General features: G+C 39.8%; 1 protein-coding gene across 2 annotated transcripts in view; it reads left to right on the forward strand.

The window, feature by feature from the left end:
* Positions 1-1,471: 1,471 nt before the first annotated feature.
* Positions 1,472-19,339, forward strand: part of nfe2l2a (nfe2 like bZIP transcription factor 2a) — a 54,774-nt gene continuing 36,906 nt past the window's right edge. Inside the window, exon 1 of one of the 2 annotated variants that reach the window (XM_087988994.1) lies at positions 1,472-1,591. In XM_087988994.1, coding sequence (XP_087845120.1) covers positions 1,577-1,591 — 15 coding nt within the window. In that variant the 5' untranslated portion in view covers positions 1,472-1,576. Of the gene's footprint in view, positions 1,592-13,246; positions 13,338-19,339 lie in introns of those variants that run through there. The other variant, XM_087988993.1, reaches the window with a different exon arrangement.

Below are 19,339 nucleotides of genomic sequence, written 5' to 3' on the forward strand. Positions count from 1 at the left end.
TTTGCTGATTATTTTAAATTTACGTCACTTGTCCTCAATCCTTTCACAAGAGAAAACAGTTTCTTTTTGTTTAGTCTGTCCAAAATCTTCATGATTTTGGAAAGTTCTATCTGATCCCTTCCTACGTCTTCTAATCTAAGGAAAACAGTAACTTCTCTAATCTTCACAACCCAAGTTCCTCATTCTTGGAACTATTTTTGTAAATGTCTTCTGTAGTCGTAACAACGCTTCCACATCCTTCCTAAATTGTGGTACCCACAACTGGACGCAATACTACAGCTGAAGTCAAACTAGCGTCATATACAAATTCATCATAGCTTCCTTCTCTTGTCCTCTGTGTCCTTGATAAGAATGCCTGGTACTCTGCTTGCTTTATTAACTATGTTCTCAACATTTCCTTCCACTGCTGATGACATATATAAATATACACCCAGGTCCCTCTGCTCCATTTTAAAGTTGTATTCTTTAATATGTATTGATTTTCCATGATCCTCTGATGAAGGAGCAGCAAACTGAAAACTTGTGGTTTCAGATAAACCTATTGGACTATTAACTGGTGTCACGTGACTTCTGACTTAATCAATTAAGATATCAATGGATTGGTTGGATGGGCAGAGAAGAGGCAAATGAAGAAGTGTGATGTATTTTGGGGACACTAACTAAGCTGATCAAAAGAATATGCAATACATGGGAGAATACTAAAAAAAGAGTAGATGAAGTGAGGGACTCTGGAATTATTGTCCATAAATCCTAACAGGAAAGCTTGATTAGTAAAAAGGAAGGAATGTGGAATCTTTTCCTCAGGATAGAGTTTAAGAGCAGGGTGGATGTTGGAAGTGTATAAATTATTAGTTAGACTATAACTTGAGTTCTGTGTGCAGTTCATTACAGAAAGGATGTAATTTGACAAGAAAGGATATAGGTGAGATATGTGTGAATGTTGCCAGGACTGAAAAACTTTAGCTATAAAGGAACATTAGGTAGGCCGTGTTTGTTCTCCTTGCAACAGAAGAAGTTGAGGGAAGATTTAATTGAGATGCCCAAAATTGTTAGGGGCCTGAATAATGACTTATGGAGAAGACCGGTTTGTCTTGGTAGATATGTCAAAGATTTTTTTTCCGTCTTAAATAAATTTAATTTTATATCATTCAGCAATATTAATTAACAGATAGAGAATTTGAAATGTAATAAAATTAATATCAAACAACATTAGTGCAATCAGGACAGTCAGCATGCCTCGGTGAATCACAGACAGCTAAACTGCAAAACATTCTTTGAGTTGACCACAGCGCTGCCTTGCTTATAACTAATGTCGCATAAAAGGTTAACACAGATAGCACGTATGCTGGCAAAGGTCATTCTGAAGTCTATAAAATTAAGATATGTCAAAGATAAGGGAGCATATGCTTAAACTGATTGGTGGAAAGATTATAAGGCTGAATAGGAATGTATTTTTTTATTCACAGGATGGAGGCTTCCTGGAATGGTAGTAGAGGCAGAAACACTGGACTCATTTCAAAGATGTCTGGGATAACCATCATGAGTACAGTAAATGCAGAGCTATGAATAAGAAGCTATGAATAAGTTTAAGGTGGGTTTTTTGATTTTTGATTGGCACAGACACTTGGCATGAGCCAAGTGGCCTTTTTTTTCTTTCCTATAAACATTCCATGGTTGTCCCTACCAAAATAAATCACCTCACATTGTATGGATGAAACACTGAGTTTTACCTGTTTTTGACTTTTCTAATATTTTATATCTTTCATTTTTTTTTGTCAAATAATTGAATGACTCATAATGTCATGCATTTTATAAAGTATTTCTTGAACAATAATTTCCACTGTGAAATCTTTAGAAAGTATAGATATTCAAAACTAAATCATTCTGTAGTCATTTTCTGTTGATGGAAATGGAGCAAATGCCATCTAAATCTTTGTCTTGGTTTAGAATTTATTCCATCACTCACATATTTCTACTTTATAAGTTTGTTAGTTTTGGAGGTTTTGCCTAAATCCTTGACTCTCCACAGGAAGGTGTATGCTCCAGAAAATTGAGGATCCAATGTCATAACTTTTGTTAATTTATCATTTCCCTGAATCAAATTTCCCTCACTGCCAACCTGCTAAATTTATGGAGGATGTTCAAGCAGCCAGAGTCAGAGGAAGAGAGAGCTCTGGGGCATTAGAGGAGTCGAGAGAAGGGATGAGGGATGAGGGTGAGAATATTAAATTGAAAGCTTTGAATGATCCCAAATCTTCAGTGTATTGTTGACAATTTATAACATGTACTGCTGTGAAATGTACAGTTGATTATGCAGTTGTAACTGTGGTCTAGTCAGTAGCCAATGGCCTAAACAGATTTATGCCAGTTAGGATTTATAGTGAACAAAAACATTGAGACTAAAGCTGAGGGAGTGGTTAAGCAAGAAACTTGGAGGAAAGTAGTGGAGAAATATCCATAATAATAAGGAAACCTGAAGTGCTAAAGAAGGCATTTGACTTGTTTTCCTTCATTGCTCATACTATTAAGTATCGGAATTGGGATGTCATGTTGCAGTTGCACAGGATATTGGTTTCGCTACTTCTGGAGTACTATGTATGGTTCTGGTCCACCCTGTTATAGGAGGTATCTTATTAATTTTGAGAGGGTGCAGAAAAGATTTAGAAGGATGTGACAGGGACTAGAGGGTTATAGTTAGGAGAGGCTGGATAGAAATTGGGACTCTTTTTTTCCCCGGAAGGTTGAAAGGTGACCTTATAGGGCTTTATCAAACCATGAGGGGCAGAGATAAGGTGAATAGCAAATGTCTTTTCCTTAGGGCAGGAGAGCTCAAAACTAGAGGGTATAATTTTAAGGAATGAGGTGAAAAATTTAAAAGAGACTTTGGCAATTTTTTTCAAACAGAAGATGGTTTGTATAGAGTCATAGAGTTGTACAGCACAGAAACAGATTGTTCAGTCCAACTCGTCCATGCTGACCAGATATCCTAAATTAATCTGAGGAGTTCATCAGGGTAGTGTTCTAGGTCCAACCACCTTCAGCTGCTTCCCTCCATCATAAGGTAAGAAGGTTTGCTGATTATTGCACAATGTTTAGCACCATTTGTGATTCCTCAGACACTGAAGTAACTCATGTCCAAATGCAACAAGACCTAGACAATATGCAAGCTTTGGCTGACAAGTGGCAAGTAACATTCAAGTAACAAATGCCAGGCTAGACCTTCACCAATAAGAGACGATCTAAACACCCTCCCTTCACATTCAATGGTGTTACATCACTGAATCCCTCTTGATCAACATTGTTCTGGACCAGGCCAGACCCCCTCAAATTATTTTAAGAAGGTAGCCTAGACTCTAACTTTTTCTTATTTTAATGGCAAATGTGAAGTGGGTATTCTGGGTGAGATGTAACTGGTCAAATCACCCATCTTTAAGCAAAACAGAATTTATTTAAACACTACAGTTGAAACACAAATAAAAGAAAGTGGAATTTAGAATAACTAACGATTGGAAAACTTAATGGACCTGATACAGTAACTATTACTAATTAACTGTTCCAATACAATAACTTCCCATAAACACACCCCTTGGCAAAAAGGTAAATTCAAACACAGATCCTTACAGGCAGGAGGGAACAACATCCAGAGAGAGATTTCAGAGAAAGTCAGATGAATCATTTATTGAAGCTTGCATCGACTGGACTCTCACATCTTGTGACTGCTACAGTTAAAACAAACTAGGAAAAAACCTGAGCTGGGAGAACTGGCCACTCCCCTTCCTTTGTTAAACTAGACTCTTTGTCACCCCTATCTTTACGACCTCTCTTCAAATAAATCAAGGACAAAATAACCTTTTTAAAATGACAGCATCATCACACCTCCCCCTCATTAAAAAAGTGAACTGTCAATATACAAAGACGGCTTCATTTTAAACCCCTTAGTCTTATGCCTTTAGTACACTACCTCACATATAAATTACATTGACTGTAAGCATGCAAACATCCACTACTACATTCTATTTCAGTCCATTTACTCCTACCGCTGAACGCTTCCATCTTTCTTCATCCAAATCTCGACAACACATTGGCAATCACATTTTCTTGTCCGGCCATATGTGTAATTTTCAATGGCTGCAATAATAAGCTCCATCTAAACAGTCTGGAATTGTTCTCCCTAAATTGCTCTAAAAACTTTAATGGGTTATGATCAGTATTACAATTGTCTCAGACACAATACGGGCAATATAGATGTTAAAATTTTGAAACACCAACACCAAACTCACGGTCTCCTTCTCAATTCTGGAATATTTCTCTTGATGAATATTCAATTTCCTGGTGAAGTATCCAATAGGCCATTCTATCTTCTTGTGGTCTTCTTGTAAGAGTATAGCACTGACATCCACATTTTCATACCCATAGCCACCTTGAATGGCTTTGCATAATTAGGTGTGGCTCATACTGGGACAGCAGTTAACACAGATTTTAATCTGTCAAATGCTTTCTGACATTTCTCCGTTCATTGAAGTTTTCTGCACTTCGTCATGCATAATTAGATTAGTACTTCCCAGCTTATTCCCAAATATCTCCCATGCAATAGTAATAACTCCTTCAGGTCATTTTAATTTTCCTCTAGAAGGTAACTCAATAATTTATCCCATTTTTTGAGACCTACATCACTGTTCAATTTAATTTGAGGAATCTTGAATTCAGAATCCTCTTAACCTGATTCTTACTGTTATAATCAGTAACACATTCTCCTTTTGCTTTCCTTCCCTATCAAAATACCATTTCAGCATATTCACATGACACACTCTATGAGATTTCTTTATATCTGGAGTCCTTATCAAATAGTTCATCTCGTTCAATCTCCTTTCGATTTGATAAGGTCCATTAAACCTTGCTTTTAAAGATTCACCTATCACTGGATGTAACGCTAATACGTCATATTCATTACCAAAACTATGAGATCTTGACTTTTTGCCTGCTTCCTGTTTCATCATATGCTGTGATATTTTTAAACACTGTCTAGCCAACACCCCCATTCTATTGAACCATTCCCTAAAATTTGATACATAGTCCAAGCATGGGATCTCTGAATTCTGATTCACTAATTTCTCCTTAATTATTTCAGTGGTCCTCTCACTCATGCCCAAAAATGAATTCAAATGGACTGAATTTGATAAATTCATTTTGTGCATTCCTAATGGCAAAAAGAACAAACAGAATTCCTTTATCTCAATTTTCTGGATAGTCTTGACTATATGATCTTAATATAGTTTTTAACGTTCGATGCCAGCTTTCTAATGCTCTTTGCGATTCTGGGTGGTACTGTTACGATGCGGAGGACAAACTCCCTTGTTAGAGTCATAGAGTCAGAGAGATATACAGCATGGAAACAGACCCTTCGGTCCAATCCATCCATGCCGACCAGATATCCCAACCCAATCTAGTCCCACCTGCCAGCACCTGGCTCATATCCCTCCAAACCCTTCCTATCATATACTCATCCAAATGCCTCTTAAATGTTGCAATCGTACCAGCCTCCACCACTTCCTCTGGCAGCTCATTCCATACCCGTACCATGCTCTGTGTGTAAAAGCTGCCCCTTAGGTCTCTTTTATATCTTTCCCCTCTCACCCTAAACCTATGCCCTCCAGTTCTGGACTCCCCAACCCTGGGAAAAGACTTTGCCTATTTACCCTATCCATGCCCCTCAAAATTTGTAAACCTCTATAAGGTCACCCATCAGCCTCCGACACTCCAGGGAAAACAGTCCCAATCTATCCAGCCTCTCCCTATAGCTCAAATTCTCCAACCCTGGCAACATCCTTGTAAGTATTTTCTGAACCCTTTCAAGTTTCACAACATCTTTCCGATAGGAAGGAGACCAGAATTGCACGCAATATTCCAAAAATGGCCTAACCAATGTCCTGTACATGACCTCCCAACTCCTGTACTCAATACTCTGACCAATAAAAGAAAGCATACCAAACGCCTTCTTCACTATCCTATCTACCTGCGACTCCACATTCAAGGAGCTATGCACCTGCACTCCAAGGTCTCTTTGTTCAGCAACACTCCCTAGGACCTTACCATTAAGTGTATAAGTCCTGCTAAGATTTGCTTTCCCAAAATGCAGCACCTCGCATTTATCTGAATTAAACTCCATCTGTCTCTTCTCAGCCCATTGGCCCATCTGATCAAGATCCTGTTGTGATCTGAGGTAACCCTCTTCGCTGTCCACTACACCTCCAATTTTGGAGTCATCTGCAAACTTACTAACTGTACCTCTTATGCCCGCATCCAAATCATTTATGTAAATGACAAAAAGTAGAGGACCCAGCACCTATCCTTGTGGCACTCCAGTGGTTACAGGCCTCCAGTCTGAAAAACAACCCTCCACCACCACCCTCTGTCTTCTATCTTTGAGCCAGTTCTGTATCCAAATGGCTAGTTCTCCCTGTATTTCATGAGATCTAACCTTGCTAACCAGTCTCCCATGGGGAACCTTGTCAAACGCCTTACTGAAGTCCATATAGATCACATCTACCGGTCTGCCCTCATCAATCTTTTTTGTTACTTCTTCAATCAAGTTTGTGAGACATGATTTCCCACACACAAAGCCATGTTGACCATCCCTAATCAGTCCTTGCCTTTCAAAATACATGTACATCCTGTCCTTCAGGATTCCCTCCAACGACTTGCCCACCATCGAGGTCAGGTTCACTGGTCTATAGTTTCCTGGCTTGTCCTTACTACCCTTTTTAAACAGTGGCACCACATTTGCCAACCTCCAGTCTTCCGGCACCTCACCTGTGACTATCGATGATACAAATATGAGCCATGTTTCTGTAGTTGCTATGATATCCCAGTCCCATGTTCCTAACCATGCCCTGAGTTCATCTGCCTTCCCTGTTAGGCCCCTTGCCTTGAAATAAATGCAGTTTAATTTATTAGTCCTACCTTGTCCCTGTCTGCCCTAACTGTTTGACTCGCTTCTGTTCTCAACTGTACCAGTCTCAGATTGATCTCTTTCCTCACTATCTCTCTGGGTCCCACCACCTCCCCCCCCCCCCCCCACCTTACTAGTTTAAATCCTCCTGAGCATCTCTAGCAAATTTCCCTGCCAGTATATTAGTGCCCTTTCAATTTAGGTCCTGTAATATCTCAGTTGCTGATTCTCCACTGGCTTTTTAACCACTGGTCAGCAGTTCTATTGTGATCCAGCTAAACTGTTACCAAGGACAAATTGTATTTCTGAATTCATGAGTTTCTCCTGTACTCCTATCACCACTTCTCCACTTTTCACTGGACACTTCAACCTCACTCTACAAAATGGAGCACTTTTTGTCTCTTCATGAATTCAACATACGAGAACCTTTTCTGGCAATAGTCCTTCTGAGTCACATATCTCCTCATTTCTCAACATTAAAGATTGATATAATGCCATAGCTGTTAAGCCTGTTTCTTTACCTGCTGCTTCTGGACTATGTGAGTACACCTTACTTCAGCAAGTAAATGATTTAAAAAGATCTGGCATTCCCTTCTCAACCAAACTCTGACAAAGTTGTGCATTCTGGTGCAGCTTTTTAGCCTCCACTGTACTTTCCCTTACCACTTTAACAAAATTCACAGGTTTATTCTGTTTTCCTACATCTGCCTTCCCAGTGCTTTTTCTAATCCACCAACATTGTGACGTCATGTGGCCTACTTTATTGTAGTGAAAACATCTGAGCCTTTTAACTTCTATTTCTCCATCATGGGTTTCCTTTTTACATATGAGAAGCAATCTTTATTATCTTCAATGAGATCTACTTTTCCCTTACCACCTCAGGATTTCTGTTTTTCCCCAATTTCTCGCCCTCACGATTGAAATTGATGTCGGAAGCCTAACTTTGGTTTATGAAATAACTCATAACCATCAGCCATCTCAGCTGCTAATCTTGGCGCTTTCACTCTCTGCTCTTCCACATGAGTTCTCACTACCTCAGGAAATGAATTTTTTTATTCCTCCAAAGTAATAATTTCTCTAACTGCATCATATGTTTGATTTTGATAAGAGATTGCATTACAGCTATACTGAGGGAGGATATTCCCAGAAATACATCCAGGGAAGTTATTTGGGTGGAACTGAGAAATAAGAAAGGGATAATCTCCTTATTGGGATTGTGTTATAGACCCCCTAATAGTCAGAGGGAAATTGGGAAGCAAATTTGTAAGGAGATCTCAGTTATGTGTAAGAATAATAGAGTGGTTATGGTAGGGGATTTTAACTTTCCAAACATAGACTGGGACTGCCATAGTGCTAAGGGAGAGGAGAGGAATTTGTTAAGTGTGTACAGGAAATTTTTTTGATTCAACATGTACCTATTAGAGAAGTGCAAAACTTGGCCTACTCTTGGGAAATAAGGCAGGGCAGGTGACTGAGGTGTCAGTGGGGGAGCACTTTGGGGCCATAATTCTATTAGTTTTAAAATAGTGATGGAAAAGGTTAGACCAGATCTAAAAGTTGAAGTTCTAAATTGGAGGAAGGCTAATTTTGATGGTATTCGGCAAGAACTTTCAAAAGCTGATTGGGGGCAGATGTTCAAAGGTAAAGGGACGACTGGAAAATGGGAAGCCTCAGAATTGAGATAATGAGGAGTCCAGAGACAGTATATTGCAGTCAGGGTGAAAGGAAAGGCTGGTATGTACAGAGAATGCTACATGACTAAAGAAATTGAGGGTTTGGTTAAGAAAAAGAAGGAAGCATATGTCAGGTATAGACAGGATAGATCGAATGAATCCTTAGAGTATAAAGGCAGTAAGAGTATGTTTAAGAGGGAAATCAGAAGGGCAAAAAGGGGACATGAGATAGCTTTGGCAAATAGGGTTAAGGCGAATCCAAAGGATTTTTGCAAAAAGTTTAAGGACAAAAGGGTAACTAGGGAGAGAATAGGGCCCCTCAAAGATCAGGAAGGCGGCCTTTGTGTGGAGCCGCAGGAGAAGAGGGAGATACTAAACGAGTATTTTGCATCAGTGTTTACTGTGGAGAAGGACATGGAAGATATAGAATGTAGGGAAATAGATGGTGACATTTTGAAAAATGTCCATATTACAGAGAAGGAAGTGCTGGATGTCTTGAAACACATAAAAGTGGATAAATCCCCAGGACCTGATCAGGTATTAAATCCCCACATCCTGATCAGGTATATCCTAGAACTCTGTGGGAAGCTAGGGAAGTGATTGCTGGGCCCCTTGCTGAGATATTTGTATAATTGATAGTCACAGGTTAGTGCTGGAAGACTGGAGGTTGGCTAACGTGGTGTCCCTATTGAAGAAAGGTTGGGGACTATAGACCAGCAATCCTAATATTGGTGGTAGGTACATTTTTGGAGGGAATCCTGAGGGACAGGATGTACATGTATTTGGAAAGGCAAGGACTGATTAGGGACAGTCAACATGGCTTTGTACATGGGAAATCATGTCTCACAAACTTGATTGAGTTTTTTGAAGAAGTAACAAAGAAGATTGATGAGGGCAGAGGCAGTAGATGTGATCTATATGGACTTCAGTAAGGCGTTTGACAAGGTTCCCCATGGGAGACTGGTTAGCAAGGTTAGATCTCATGGAATACAGGGAGAACTAGCCATTTGGATACAGAACTGCTCGAGGGTAGTGGTGGAGGGTTGTTTTTCAGACTGGAGGCCTGTGACCAGTGGAGTGCCACAAGGATCAGTGCTGGGTCCACTACATTTCATCATTTATATAAATGATTTGGATGTGAGCATAAGAGTTTGTAAGTTTGCAGAGGTGTAGTGGACAGTGAAGAAGGTTACCTCCGATTACAACAGGAACTTGATCAAATGGGCCAATAGGCTGAGGGGTGGCAGATGGAGTTTAATTTAGATAAATGTGAGGTGCTGCATTTTGGGAAAGCAAATCTTAGCAGAACTTACACACTTAATGGTAAGGTCCTAGGGAATGTTTCTGAACAAAGAGACCTTGGACTGCAGGTGCATAGCTCCTTGAAAGTGGAGTTGCAGGTAGATACAATAGTGAAGGTGGTGTTTGGTATGCTTTCCTTTATTGGTTAGAGTATTGAGTACAGGAATTGGGAGATCATGTTGCGGCTGTACAGGACATAGGTTAGGCCACTTTTGGAATATTGTGTGTAATTCTGGTCTCCTTCCTATGGAAGGATGTACTGAAACATGAAAGGGTTCAGAAAAGATTTACAAAGATGTTGCCAGGGTTGAAGGATTTGAGCTATAGGGAGAGGTTGAATAGGCTAGAGCTATTTTTCCTGGAGCATCGGAGGCTGCGGGGTGACCTTATAGAGGTTTATAAAATCATGAGGGGCATGGATAGGATAAATAGACAAAGTCTCTTCCCTGGGGTGGGGGAGTCCAGAACTAGAGGGCATAGGTTTGGGGTGAGAGGAGAAAGATATACAAAAGACCTAAGGGCAACTTTTTCATGCAGAGGGTAGTGTGTTTATGGAATGAGCTGCCAGAGGAAGTGGTGGAAGCTAGTAAAATTGCAACATTTAAAAGGCATCTGGATTGATATATGAATAGGAAGGGTTTGGAGGCCTATGGGCCAGGGGCTGGCAGTTTGGACTAGATTGGGTTGGGATATCTTAGCGAGTTCTGAGAAGATTTGTAGCTCAGGTTGAGGCTCTGGATGTAAGTTTGCTCGCTGAGCTGCAAGGTTCATTTCCAAACGTTTCGTCACCCTACTAGGTAACATCTTCAGTGGGCTTCCGGGCGAAGCACTGCTGGTAAATCCTTGTTTCTATTTACAGAGGAACCTCAATTATCTGAATGAGATGGGCAGGCACTATTTCGTTCAGATAATCAATTATTCAGTTAATCAATTAAATGCCTTTCCTCTGAGGTTTGGAGTTTTTAAAGTATGCTCCCTGTTCAGGAGACTGCAGCTGCACACAACACGTGAGCCCCCGCCCCCAATTCCGCCCAATACTGCCCCCAGCCCCATCCAACCCCGCCCCCCCAAAACTTCAAACCCCACCCCCAGTCCGTCCAACCCACCCTGAAACTAGTCCAACCCCGCCCCTGCCTGCCCCTGCCCCCATCCAACACCGCCCCACAACCCTGCCCCGGCCCCCAACCCTGTCCAACTCCACCCTCCGCCCCCCAACCCCACTCCCCGCACCTATCTGATCAAGATCTTGTTGTAATCTGAGGTAACCTTCTTCGCTGTCCACTACACCTTTTGGTGTCATCTGCAAATTTATTAACCATACCCCCTATGTTCACATCTAAATCATTTATATAAATGACAAACAGCAGGGGACCCAGCACCGATTCTTGTGACACACTGCAGATCACAGGTCTGCAGCCTGAAAAGCAACCCTCACCATCACCTTCTGTCTTCTACTTTGAGAAGTTCTACATCCAAATGACTAGTTCTCCCTGTATTCCATGTGATCTAACCATGCTAACCAGTCTCCCATGAGGAAGTGGTGGGTGCACATACAGCTTACAGTATTTAAAAGACATTTGGACAGTCATATGGACAGGAAAGGTTGAGAGGGATATGGGCCAAATGCAGGCAAATGCAACTTGTTGAATCTGGGAAAACTGGTCGGCATAGACCAATTGAACTGAAGGGCTTGTTTCTTGTGCTGTGTGACTTTGTGTTGTACAATAATGTTGGCTGTACGTACCTCCATCTTTTTGTACTTGTACCCAGGAGATCAGCAGACTACCAATGTTGCCGTCCCTCCCCATTGATAACTATCCGAACTAAAAAAAATCCAAATTTGCGTTAGGGAACATTGAATGTTTGAAACAGAATAAACTTAGAAAATGTACTGTGTCCGTCGGTAAGATAGTCTTTTCTCTGCGATTTGCTGCGAATTTCCAGTATTCTCTGGTTTTAGTTTTGAAGTACAGTAATTTCACTTCCTCAAAAGATACGTAAGTGGAAAAAGTACAGTAGTTCTTGTTTAATTGTTCTGGAATTGTGGCTAAATAACCACGAAATCTTACATTTTGATAGATTTTCCTAAACACATTGTGTATTTTATACTGATATGAGTGAAACAGTATTTCCACTTTTATTGATCGGCTTTGATGTTAAACACGTTTCACTTCGGTGCATAGAGATAGGTAAAACTTCGTATAACTATTTATTTCACCTTAGGCACAATATGCACACACGGATTTAAAATGCACAGTACAGACCTAAACAGTTATAAAATAACAGTGTAAACTAAATGAAATTAAAAAGTCTAGTTGCCGTTTAATACACATTGCCTCACATGGGGCCCTGCTGTTCTATGGTGCAAGCAGCACCATTGCGCAATTTCAGGGACGTCATTTAAAAGGGGACTTTTTGCCGAGAATGTTTTCCAGTTCCTCAGGAAGGTTCTGAGACCAACTGCGGAGGCGGGCCAGACATTGTGATGGATTGTATTTCGTGTGAGTGTTTGTGAAAAAGCTCTTTGAATAAATATTGATGTCAGCTTCAAATTCGAACAATTGTGTGTGTGTGTATATATATATATATATATAGACTTTAACCCTGAATGAAGTGCCTTTACTCTGTTGATTTTAGGGTTTTTTTCGATATAGAGTTTTAAAAGTAGAAATATTTTCTAATCGTATTTCGATTAAATACGTGACCAATTCTAAACTTATTTTCAAAAATGCTTATATCCAGTGATTTCAGTATAAATACGGTGCAAGTATCAAACTTCCTGGAGGAGGGATTTAAGCCATATTATGGAGGCTGATCGTGTTCATGGTCAATTCGTCTTTTAAGTGTCAATATACCTTCTTTATCCTTTAAGTCTATAATAACCTATATTCTTTTTTAAATACATGTAAATATTTAGATGTATACAGGGAGGATATGCTCCTATGACAATATTTTTTGAAATAAACTGCACTCATTTACACGGCACTGCTGATCCTGGGATTATGAAGTCTCTTTACATTGGAGATCAATGAAAAGGTCAGACATTCCTATTAGTGCAATGTATGACACTCAGTGTGCGGGTCTGCACCGCTCCTTTACCGACAATCAAATTATATCTGGCCCATCATGTTCGGCAGACCGGACCGACGATGACGATAGGGCGGGGTGTGACGGCATGATGATTGACAGCACGAGAGCGAATCGTATCGGTGGGGGCGGGACGTGTAGTTTGATTGACAGGGTTGCGCGGCCAGTTGAGTGGTCCGGGTGGTTGTGGGCGGGGCTCGAGCCGTGTCTCGCGCTGCTCTGGCCAGCGTGCGTCACAAGAGCTGGAAGAGTCAGTGTGGTTGCGCGTGATCGAAGGGCGATAGGTAGTGGTGATGGAGATCGAGGCGCCACTGGCACAGCAGCAGGTACAGATAACAGTAGTAACTACCTCTCTCTGTCTCTCAGCGACAGTTTCGGTGCAGAGAGCAGGGTAAGGTTTCGGTGCAATTAGATCGCAGGCGACCCGGGGTAGGGGGGTAGAGAAAACATTTAGCAAAGGGAGGCAAACTAGTTCAACTTTCAAGATAGTTCTATCTGAGCGTGTGACACGAAAACGTTTTCAATGTGCTGAAGAATTATTTACGTATAAATGTGCAGGTTCTTATGGTTAAAGTAAATTGGGGTGACTACTTTAAGATCGGGTCATTTGTCCATCAGCTCCCTTTCCCTTTTACCCCGCAGTCTTAATGCTCATCTTTGGATTGGATTTCCTCATCCGTCTACTCCCACGACATATTTTCGAAGCTTCTGATGATATGAAGCGCAAACGTTGAAACCTGGGCGTTCGCCAAAAGCGTTATTTCAGATTCTGCGTCAAACTTATTGCACAGTGCCAAGTCATTCTATTGTACTGAATAGTACTTGAAGGAAGGGTCTGAAAAAAAGGTTGGCCACAGGGAGGTTTGTCTGTTATCTTGCTGCTCCCCATAACGATAACTTTCGTGCGTGAGCCAGTGCAATGTTTCCCAATCTTTTTGATTTTTCTCAAAAGCTGTTGAGGTCGGTTGTCGTCTGACCCCTTGAGTTTTCCAGCTGATACTGGGGTGTGATCTTGTCCCCACCCACCAGCCTTTACAGTAACTGAATGGCAGGTGAAAGACAAGCTGGTCCTATAGGGTTTGGCTCTGTTTATCGGACGTTCAGCAAACATGGGGATTAGGGGAAAAAAATCTATAGTTTCTTCTCTAAACTTTAAACTCTTGCTTTTCCTCACTAACCTGCCAAATCGATTGTTCCTCCTTTATTTGTCCTGATATTTCAATTCGGTGTATTGTCACGTGCCTTCCATTCGTGTTTGGCTGGATTCCTGACCTTTAGTACGAGTTACAGCGATTGTAGAACAGCATTTTTCTTCTGGTAGTAAATGATTAATAGGTGGTTTGACTGCTTTGCGTGATGTTGTGAAATATTTACTGTACGGTGAAGGTCATTAGCTGCAGAAAGAATCTCAATTGTTGCAGCACATGTCGTTTCTTCTCCCTCCGTTTGTTCCGGCTGGATCGACAGATTTCGGATCAAATTCTGGTCAGATTAATAACAATCAATTTCCTGACTGTGTTGTATATAGTTAAAGGATGAAAATGGACAAAAACAGATATGTGAACAATAAAAAAATTAAAGAACAGTGAGCTCTGATAAGGAAATATTTTAATTTCTATTTCTCTGAAATCTGCAACCATCCTCATTTTATCATTTGAAAGGTTCACAGCTGTGTCAAGCTGTTGCGTCTGGGTGCCTTTGCTAAGTTTTTACTTAAAATCTAATTGCCTTTTGCATAGCTATTGTTTCATACTTTAATTGTTATTTTAAATGTTTAGTTTCCTCCTCTAAGGACGTGTTTTCTTTAAATCCTGTATTCAAATTGGGGTGCATTAAGAACATTACAAAAAATCTCAGTTTACTAGAGTCATCTTAAAAAAACTGTGCCTAGTTGTGTCAAAAGTTCCTTTGTCCACTTGTGCATCACTAACAGTTGACATTTTTATATAGCATCTTTTGGGGTAAAATATCTTTGGGTGATTCATAGGAGCATTATCAAACAACACTAAACCATGTGCGATATTCAGGCATATGACTGCCTGGTCAAAAATGTAGATTTCAAGTCTTTCTTTGAGGAAGCAGAGATTTGTGGAATAAGAGTTTACTTTGTTGCTTCACATGTGCAAAAGACCAGCTTGCATGTTTTACGTAGTGCACTAGTTTTAGCCATGATGGCTGCCAGCTAAATAATTGTAGTCTGTGACTGGAGCCTGGCAGTTAAGGCAATGAAAAGGCAAAAGCAATAGTCTGCTTGGAAATGGAAAGAGAGTTGGAGGTAAATCTGGATTTGTTGACTTGAGTACCTATTTGTATTTGTTGCCAGTGGATTGATAGTGTCTATTAGAGTTCCTTAACTTTATACACGAGCTTTCAAAATTGTAGTAGCTTTTTTCTTTTTGGCTGAGAAACCACAATCTTAACAACACATAGTCACTCATTAGTTCATCCTATCATTGTAAGAATCTGCATCTGAGTGAATCTCTGCAAATCCGTTCATAATTCCAATCATAAGCCAATCACATTTTTGAACTAGCAGCAGGATAGTTGATGCAGCTGCCTTTAAAGCTGATGCAAATGAATGGTTGGATCAACACTAAGACCATTTCCATATCAATGAATTCTGGAGTTAGCCAAGGATTTATCCCCTCAACTCTCTTTGAGGTAGATGCTGCATTTGCTGACATATGTTGTAAACATATTCCAAATGTATCATGACACCTGGCTTTACCTTCCCACCAACTCTCTTCACTTAACCACTATCTTTACATATTGTCTGATTTATTTATCTGACATGCTCACAAATTAAAATTTGGAAAGAACAAAGCTATTGCATTTGCACCTAGCTACCAACTTCATTCCATTCTGACAGCTAGCTCTGTCTGAATCAGAATTTGCCAGTATTCCACTTGACCCTGACATGGATAATAAATCTCTCATACTTGCTATCACACAGACTACCTGCTTATAATGTCCCACTGCTGCTGAAATCCTAATCCTTTGTTATTTTCAGAATTGATTATTCGAGTACCTGCCACCTGATGAGCACAAGAAGTGGTGACTAAATGATTGGTCAAAAAGCTGGTTTTAAGGAACCTGAGAAAGGACCGGTTTGAAGAGGGAACTGGAGCAATAGCTTCCACACAGTTAAAGGGATGTTTCCCATTTTACACTTCCACTAGTGGGATAATGCACAAGAAGCCTAGGTGAGAACATTGTAATGTTTTTAGGGAGCTGAAAGATTTCATAATACTGTGAAAGGGATAAGTCAAAGGGCTTTTAAGCACAAGGATAACTATTTGAAATTTGAGCTGTGCAGAACCATGATCCAATATAGGGAAATGAGCCTAGAGATAATTGAGCAGACATTGGGTTGAAATGAACTGTAGAGTTTTGGTTCAACTGACATTTGTGGGAAATGGCAGCATCTGAGGACCAGGAGAATTGACATTTCTCATCAGGATGAAGGGCTTCTGTCCAAAATGCAATTCTCCTGCCCCTCGCATGCTGCCTAACCTGCACCGTGCTCTCTACTCTGATCTCCAGTATCTGCAGTCCTCACTTTTTCTACTATTTGTGGGGAATGTGAGGTTGACCAAGGAGCACTGGAATTGTCATGGTCAGCTATGACTAAGATACAAGCAAGGAGTTCATAACCAGAATGAGGCTAAGTTGGGCCATAGTTACATGTTAGATTACTCCAAGCACTTTTGGTACCCCATTACACAAACTTAATCTGTGGAGAGGTTACAGCGTAGAAGCACCACGTTGAAGTCAGTTATACCTATGGAAAACTACACTTGTGGCTAGAATTAAGGCGTTGTGACAGACTCATTTAAATTTTCTCCCAACTTTCTCTAGCCTTATTTTAAATAACCAAGGAATCTGGGGTGACGTTTTGTAGGGGAAAGGCTTCATTTGTGGAAATTACTAGGATCAACACTTAGAACTTTGACAAGAGGGCCAGGGATATTTCTCTGCAGGAATGTTGGAAATTGTGTGCTTTGCCACAGGGGCTGGTTGAGGTATCTTTGCCTCTTTCGTGACATCAAACATCCAGTCAAAGCAGTACAAGACAAGCTGGTTTTGTCTTGCTCTAGTGGTGTCCACCTGGACTAGATGGGCTGAATGTCCCATTTCTGTGCTTAAGGTTTTGTTAATGAGCACATAAAGACAATGATTGTCAGAAGCACTTAATTGGCAGTAAAAATGCTTTGGAATCTCTTGAGATGCATCATAAGTTAAAGAATAATGTAAAAGTAGGTAAGCAATGGCTACAGTATTTTAATCCTCCTGAGAAATGGGAACTGTGCAGAAGGCTGCAAATATTACAACCTTTTATCAAAAGGATGGGGCTGAGGATAAGCAGACCAATCAGCTCTACATCAATTGCAGAAAAATCTGATTAATTCAGGACAAAGTTGGTATTTGAAAAAATATGGGTTTTAAATGAAAACCAGCATTTGCTAAATTTAAATCATTTTTGAATAATTTGGGTTCTTTAAAAATAACAAGGCAGACAAGAGTAATGTAGGACATATGTACCTGGACCTATGGACTGCTTCTGTAATGGACACAGATATAATACTCATTTGTTCTTAACTTAGTGTTTGCTTGAATTTAGCAAACTAGTGGAGTGGAAAAAAGCAAATGTAATACACTTCAGGGAAAAAAAAGGAGGAAGACTGAATGTAGACATTGGGCTAATTGGTCTACAGTTTCCTGTCATTAAGAAAATGAAATAATCTATTTCTAGAGTGTGGAACATTTTTTTAAAAAACCGAACACAATTAGAGGGCCTGTGAAGTAATGTATGCAAGCCTTTTTAAAGGTGATAGCATGAATTGAGAAGACTGCCTTTGCCTTTGTTAAAAACATATGGAATCTTGTAATTAATTAGAGACTTGGAGCACAACAAGGAGGCTATGCAAAATCTTTATCAACCCTGGTGAGGGCCCAACTGGAGTATCATAGCCAATTCTGGATGTCATGTTTTCTTTTGAAGACCTTGGAGGGCGATGATGAGATTTAATAGGATTTGTCCATAAAATTGATCCAGGAATTCTTCTTTCTGGAAGATTTAAGGGTAGACTCAAGTGTACAAAACATTGAAGCATTTTATTAGAGTAAATGAGAATCTGCTTCTAATAGTAGGAGGCTTGATAAACAGAAGACACCAGTTTAAAGTAATTAAAAAATGAATCTGACAATTTTTTTAAATAGAAGATATTGTGAACTGGAGTACACTGCCTGAAGCTTTGGTGAAATCTGAGTCCAAAATATTTTGTATGGAATTGAATAAATGCTTAATGTGGGAAAATAAATACTAGGCTAAGGGAAAGAACAGGGGAGTGAATAAAAACATTTTGGTATAATACAGTTGGCTTCCTATTTTCATTATTTTCTTCAGCTACACATTTTTGTTAGAAATACTACTGAGCAACAAAGATATGTAGTTAGTAAAAGTAAGCATTTAAGTATTGAAAACAGAAGATTAAAAAACAAGAAATGGCTGGTTTGAAAGTGACTGAAAATTTTGAAGAAAGGTCTACTTGAAATGTTAACTATTTACTGCTGTCTGTGTTATTGCTTGCACTTCTATTTGATGTCTAGAACTGTAGATTTTACTTTTCTTGACTCTGCAATTCATCATAAATGAGAGATTTATCTTTCTATTTAGAAAGATATATCCTTCAATTCAACGTATTTGTTCTACTCCCGTGTGCTAACATTCATTGTAATTCGATTGATGTTTGAAATTGATTATAAAATTATCTATAGTGTGGTGAAGTGATTCTTGGTGAACTCTAGTGAAAGCGTGTGTACTGAGTCTGTGAACTGTGCCAGTTACTACTATTATTGCTATACCACCTTGCTTCTATCCTGATTGTACGAATATGGTTTTGTTTCATTGCACTTTTAATGTTTTTAATAAACTCAACCTCTTCATTCATTACCATATCAGTTTATCAAATTAAGTATGAAATTTGTGGATAAAATACTTATGGTTGAAGTATGCTGGTAGATTTATGACCATACATTGTAAATGATTAAGAAAAATATTCATGTTCTGAACCTGTTCTCGCAAAGTTAATGACAATCTTCATGCAAACAGACCTTTGCCAGCTAAATCAGTCATCTAATTTTGATGTCATACACTGGATATCAACATCTTCTGGGTCACCATTGACTAGAAACTGAACTAGGCTAAACTTAGATGCCATCTTTACAAGATCGGGTCAGGCTGGGAATTGTGCAGTGCTTAGCTTACCACCTGTGGTGAAACGGTTAAAAATTATGTCCCAATACATGTGTGAATCTAACCGGAATG

This window comes from Chiloscyllium plagiosum, unplaced genomic scaffold, assembly GCF_037043375.1.
Source record: "Chiloscyllium plagiosum isolate Xiang-an unplaced genomic scaffold, Cpla_swu_hap1 HiC_scaffold_7, whole genome shotgun sequence".
NCBI classification, from domain to species: Eukaryota; Metazoa; Chordata; class Chondrichthyes; order Orectolobiformes; family Hemiscylliidae; genus Chiloscyllium; species Chiloscyllium plagiosum.